At 45.3% G+C, this 6,463-nt stretch overlaps 1 protein-coding gene across 1 annotated transcript; it reads right to left on the bottom strand.

Annotated features, from left to right (window-relative positions):
• Positions 1-464: 464 nt before the first annotated feature.
• Positions 465-6,072, bottom strand: PFDN5 (prefoldin subunit 5). Its single transcript, XM_033138600.1, has 6 exons — positions 5,921-6,072; positions 4,098-4,200; positions 3,674-3,705; positions 2,303-2,377; positions 665-770; positions 465-555 (listed from the first exon to the last, which is right to left on the bottom strand). The coding sequence occupies exons 1-6, from the start codon at positions 5,990-5,992 to the stop codon at positions 476-478; spliced, it is 468 nt and encodes a 155-aa protein (XP_032994491.1). The 5' UTR covers positions 5,993-6,072; the 3' UTR covers positions 465-475.
• Between the last annotated feature and the right edge of the window lie 391 nt (positions 6,073-6,463).

Raw genomic sequence — 6,463 nt, 5'->3', positions numbered from 1 at the left:
TTATTTGCCCAAGATCTAAAGAGATTAACAGCTGCTCACTTCTATTTCCCAGTTCCTTGCCTTCGCCTCCCATTTCTGAAGATCACACTAGCTGGTCCACACACACTGCATTTCCTCTCATCCAACCAGTTTATTTTGTACAATTCCATTTACAAGTGACAAAAATTTCCCCACCGGGCTTTAAAAATGAAAGGCCGTCTCATGTCACAATCAGCAATACATAACAACCACCCCAAGAATAAAATTAGCGAAAGCCCGTCGCCTTAAAAGGATGGGATCCTCAAAATGGTCATTGTTCCCAGAAAAGATTTTGTTATATCACAATCCCGTATTTATTAAAGCAACTAACGCAGGCCCCCCCCCCCTCCTCACCCTCAGCTGCACACCTGAATGGAGAGCTGCATCCTGGGGGAGCAAAATCGGGTTTACATCACAAAATGGTGAACTGCGAAGGCATGTGTGTGACCAGTGTTTGCTAGGCCTTTGTCGCGGCTGCCTGTGAGGTCCCCGCTGCTGTTAGTTGCTGAATCTTATGGCTCATCATCTCTATTACAGCTGCAAAAGAAGAAACAAACAAGAGTAAAGAACTTCACCCCTGCCACAGCTGCTCGGATCAAAATGGAGTCTCGCCAATTCCAGGGCTTTGCCTGCCATCAGGCCCCACCTTGCTTCATTGCGTGCTTCTCCTGGAGTGCCGGCTGGATTTTCTCCATCTGTTTCGTCAGGAAATCAATCTTCCTCTTGAAGAAATCTCTGGCATCGTTCACTGACTGCAACATCAAATGCACTTTGTGGATATCATCAAAATAGTTTTCTAAACAAAGGATGCTGAGCCAGACCCTTAAACTGCTTAAGGAGGCGTATTCAAACAATTCTGAATTCTCCAATCTGGTGCCCTTCCAAATGCTGTGGACTACAACTCCCATCAGCCCCCAGCCAGCAAAGGATGGTGGGAGCTGTAGTCCAACAACATACGGGAGGCCTGACTTAAACCCTTGCGTGCGCTGAATCTTTTATACTTGCACCTGTCATAGAGTCTATCTCTTTGGATATACGAAACCCCTGCTAAGAAATTTTACTAGCCTTACTGGAACTGTTTGGCCTTCTCTTTCAAATTTGTCAGACATAATGCCCAAAGAGGAACGTTTGTTCCTTTTCAGGTTAGGCATATTCCAGTAGCAAGTCTGTTCAAGGGCCATTTCATATTTGATGCTGGATGGCGTGGTTACTATCAAAAAACATGGATCTATCTTAGAATGATGAAAGGGCCCATGGCATCAGCTCCCCAGCAACAACACACAGTGAATCCATTCTATTAGACCAATCCACATTGGAATCCATTTACCAATCTTATAGAGACAGCCAGAAATAGCAATGGGCAGAATTGAGCATTTGCCGGGACCAAAGACTGTTGAGGAGCCCATTGTTGGTCCCCAATTCAATTTTTCTTACTAATTCCCATGAGGGAATGTGCTCTCCCAGGCACACTAGCAGCATAAATCTTTGATGCAATCTACAGGCACAGATATTACATATGAAATGAAAGGTTCCTCCTGAACAGAATCCTACTTTAATGAACTGAATAGAGACAAAGTTTTATGAGACATTGGAGGTAGGAGAGTGTGTTTGTGTATGAACGTAATAATGCTTAGCTTATTTTTTTAGTTATTTTGTTAATATTGTTTTATAGGTTATAAATACCTTACTGATTTGTTAATCATATATGACTTATGCTGTTATTGTGATGCTTAGCTTATTTTCTAGTTGCTGGTTTGTTAATATTGTAATTGTTTTGTTAATTATATGACTTATGCTGTGAGGTTCTATTATGTTATTTTTATTTATTGTTTGTAAGCCACTTTTGGGATTCATTTGAATGGAAAAGCAGCAGAGAAATGCAATCAATCAAATCAAAACAATCATATTTGTCAAGAAATCCCTTTCCCGATTCAAATCCCCCATTTATGAAGCCGGCTATGGTTATACAGTGGTATGGGAATGCAATTTGTACATTCTCAATGACACTGCCTCCCATTTCCATGATGGGAAATGTGACAAAGAGGGTGGGCTGATAAGCCTCCAGGGCCCCACAAAAACTCATCCATATTGAGAGCCCCAGAAACAGTCAGTTCAGGCAAAATACCAAAATCTGCCTTGAGAACGGTTCAACTCAACCCAACAGTTCAAGGCAGAAAGTACTGGAGCATTGGGCCATAGCAGGCCCCAACGTTTCACATGAACTCAAACCATGCAGCTGCTTTAATAAGAATTCTACGTGAATCTTCAAGAATGGATGTCTTACCTTTTCTACATAGTAACCTGTTCCTACATCTATCAAGACATTAGCAACATCGGAAAGCTTCCCAGGAACGTACATCTGTGAGAGAGGTTAAGGAAATGCAGAAGGAACAGGGAGGAACCATGTGACATGCAGGTAACCCACAACCTGTGTGTGGCTCTTCCATGTGGACCACACAGAAGCCCAAGCTACCATGTGCTAGATTGATGTCTTACCAATGGACTGGATGACAGCCAGTATATAGAAGCTCAATCCAGACAAGACTGGATATTTTACCTTGACTGGTCAACAGCAGCCCAGTGAGCTGTTTTAGCCTGAAGATGCAAATGATCTTTAAGTCTGAGATTGCAGCACCACATGATACGATGAGGTCACAGTTACAAGCTGACATCACTGACTCTCAAGTCTCCATTGTGACATATGTAAAATATCCAACATTATTAAAGGCATGAGTTGTCAAAACAATTGGGGATACAGTTCCCAAGGGGTGCCTTGTAGAGAGGGCCTTCTCCAACTGCAGCCGGCTTACTTAAACCATTTAATTTCGGTTTAAACAAGTGCGTACCGCTTACTCTAAAACCAATCATTTGTCCCAAAACAGTTGGGGAGGTAGGACAAAAATCAAGAACCATGGGGAATAGGAGTACCGCAGTGCTGAAGATAAAAAATCCAGGTGGCCAGCGCAAGATGTACCTGCTCAACTCAGCTGCTGAAAAACTCCCAAAGGCTAAAGCCTTTTACTCTGAACCATGAAATGGGCTCCAGAGAGAACTATGAGATGTTTCCACTCTTCTAATAAGGTATCTCCACAAATGTGGTCGCAGATGAGAGGATGGAAGGATTCTATGAGATACAGTGGTATACCTCGGGTTACGTACGCTTCAACGTTACATACTCCGCTAACCCAGAAATAACGCTTCAGGTTAAGAACTTTGCTTCAGGATAAGAACAGAAATCGTGCTCTGGAGGCGCAGCAGCAGCGGGAGGCCCCATTAGCTAAAGTGGTGCTTCAGGTTAAGAACAGTTTCAGGTTAAGAACGGACGTCCGGAATAATTTAAGTACATAACCAGAGGTACCACTGTATGTTGCTCCCTGAAAAGCTTTATGCCAGGGCTCGGGAGCCTGTGGCTCTCCATATATTGTTGGACTCTAACTCCTTTTAGGCCCATCCAACAAGGCCAATGATTAGGATGATGGCAGCTGTAGTTCAGCAACATCTGCAAACCACAGGTTCTCCATGCCTGTTCTAGAAACTTTGTCGCAGATTAATCCAACGGTCAAATTATAGGAATAGAATGGCTGCTTAAAGGAGAAAGGTTTTGTGTGGTAGGCTGTGCTGCTGCCATACAACCAACTCCTTGAGGAAAGGATACAGAGCTGGAAAGTGGGACCAGTAGTTCTTTACCTGATGAGACAAAAATACAGGACTTTTACATTACAGAGCATCTCCACAATAATGAATTGTCAAAGTCAGAATCAAGCTGTGCCATGTAATTTATTGGTTACTTTTGTAAAACATAAAAAACACATCTGAGTTGAAGGAACTACCATTGAGCTCCTTCATATCATCTGTCATACCATTTTCTAAGAAACCACAGTAAGGTATGTTTCACTCATATTCTAAGGAGTGGAACAAGGAAGATGTTTGACCTAAAGTTAACACAATCATTATACATTACTACTAACTTTTAGTATTTGTGTCAATGTTCTGCATTGTCATTGTTTTAACCCACTTTGAATTCCTCTTTTTCGGGGGCGAGTAAGCAGGATATAATTTTTTAAAATAAAGTCACTTGCCTTCATTGGTTTTATTCAAAACTGTCAGACAGTCCTTGGCTTCCACATATTTTGTCTGCACTACCTTAAGTTGTGCAATGGATGAAGAAAGGAACTCCACTTCCTATAGAAGGCATACAAAAATCAAGGCTCAGCATCAAATAACTTTGTTGCCACCAGGGGCCACTATTCTACTATAAGTACTACAAACGTTACTCTAGTAATGGTGGGATATTGCTTCAATGAAACACCAACTGCTCCCATCAAAAAGCCCTGTAAGCTTTGTAGGACACTCACAAAGTTCTGCAATCACTTGGAGGAGGGGAAAGACTACAAAGTGAGGGGGGTGATTCATCCCTCACTTCCCAATCTCTTAATAGGAGGATAACATCAAAATGTTGAAAGGATTACTGAAGTGCAGAAGACAATGAAGACTGAGGCTATCTGATCTTCCCATAGCATCACAAACCAGGTCAAGGAAGTGACAAAAAAAGAAACCATGTATGTACTACGCAAATATTTGCAAGGGATTGAATCTCCACAGGAAAGGGGTAAGTAGGTTACATGCCTTGACCAAAAAAAATCTAAAGTTCAGGGAGATCCAACATTACTCAAAGCCCTCTGCTTCAAAAGCAGCATGGTACTCCTGAGTAGGGGTAGCCAGATCCCCTGAGGCTCAGATCCTGGGAGCTAAGGGGCTGTGCTTCACAGGATGATGAGGCAGGAAACCCGGAGGTGCCCACTAAATGCTGCTCAAGGGAAGAAGAATTTAGCCTTCTCTTTCCACCCCTCCAACCCTTAATTCTGGCCCTTCTCCCTTCCAATGGAGACCTTGTAAAAAGGAGGCCGAGCTGTGTCCTTATCCACACTGACCAGGGAGCATGCCACCACTGAGTCCTTTCAAGTATCATAGAATTGTAGAGTTGAAACGAACTCAAAGGGTCATCTAGTCCAAACCCCCTGCAATGCAAGAATCTCAAATAAAGCATCTATGACAGATCAAAAACCTCCAAGGAAGGAGCACCCACAACCTCCCAAGAGAGTCCCTTCCACTATCGAACAACTCTTAACTGTCAGAAATTACTTCCTGATGTTTATCAGGAATTTCCTTTCTTGTAACTTGAATCCTTGCTTCAGGTTGTGGCCTCTGGAGCAAGCTCGCTCCATCCTCCATGTGACAGCCCTTGAGATATTTGAAGGTGGCTATCCTAACTCCTCTCAGTCTCTTCTTTTCCAGGCTAAACATACCCAACCCCCCATGACCATTCCTCATTTTGCTTGGTTTCCAGACCCTTGATCGTCTTGGTTTGCCCTCCTTTGCGCCCGCTCCAGTTTCTAAGCATTTTTTTTAAATTGTGGTGCCCGGCCGGAATTGGACACAGTTCTTCCAGGCGTGGTCTGACCCAAGGCAGAATAAGAGCAATCCGATGACTTCCCTTGATCCCCGGGGCACTATACTTCCGCTGATGCGGCCTAGAATAGCATTAGCTTTTTTTGCTGCTGCATCACACACGGTTGGCTTAAGTCGCCTTAAATCGGGTGTGGGGAACCTGGCGGTTGGGACTCCAACTCCCATCATCCCCAACAACTGGTCATGCTCGCTGGGGCTGATGGGAGTCGCAGTCCAGCAGAGCCTTGGAAGGCGGTTTTTTTAGGGGGGGAGGGGAAGCACAGGTTCCCCATCTCTGCCCTAAATCTCCGATTCATTTACTACCACTTGGCTACCTTAGGCGCGGCCGCCCAACCTCCCTCCCCCGCCTCAGGCTTGTTTGAGCGGGAAGCGGCCGGCCGTTCATTCCCCACCCCACCCTCTCACCCCCAGTCGCTAAGGCTCGTTCCCTCACCTGGTCCAGCTGGTTCTTCAGCACCTCCAACTGCGGCAGCGAAAGCTCCGTGATGTTCACCTGCTGCGCCATCTTGGGAGGCGAGGGGGAAAGGCGCCCCTCCGCACCAGGCGTCCTCTCCAGCCGGCGGAGTCTATGATCAGTCCGCCTATTGTGACTCGGCACCTACCGGAAGCTCCGCCCCGTCACCCTAGCAACTGCCAAAGAGGGATGCTTGGGGAAAGAGCCAGCCGGCAATGCCACACTCCCCCCTCACTTCCGGTTGCTTGTCTGCGTCCTTCTCCTGCGGGGTGAGTGGCGAGGAGGCTACATAGAGAATTTATGTAAGGATGTCGAACGGAGCGCTGCTCCAGGCCCGGCACGCACGGTGATTCGTGATTCGGATTACCCGCGCCTCGAATTTGGTTTTGCTCCGTTGGACGAACCTGTTTCTTAATTTTTGTTAAAATCAGTCGAAGGGCAGTCTGGGGCGGGGAAGTGTCGAGAGGTGGAAGCTTGTGACTTTGCAGATAAAAGGGGGATGAGTTGACTCTCTAAAAAAGG

The sequence above is a fragment of the Lacerta agilis genome, chromosome 2 (genome assembly GCF_009819535.1).
Source record: "Lacerta agilis isolate rLacAgi1 chromosome 2, rLacAgi1.pri, whole genome shotgun sequence".
Lineage (NCBI taxonomy): Eukaryota > Metazoa > Chordata > Lepidosauria > Squamata > Lacertidae > Lacerta > Lacerta agilis.
Note: the sequence above shows the minus strand (reverse complement) of the source record. Positions and strands in the feature narration are given on the sequence as shown.

Coding starts and splice junctions, on each gene's coding strand:
- PFDN5 (XM_033138600.1), bottom strand. CDS start 5,992: ATGGCGCAGCAGGTGAACATCACGGAGCTTTCGCTGCCGCAGTTGGAG. Junction 771..2,302: donor CAGGTTACTATGTAGAAAAG/GTAAGACATCCA, acceptor TTGATGTTGCAG/TCAGTGAACGATGCCAGAGA. Junction 556..664: donor GAAGCACGCAATGAAGCAAG/GTGGGGCCTGAT, acceptor CTTCTTTTGCAG/CTGTAATAGAGATGATGAGC.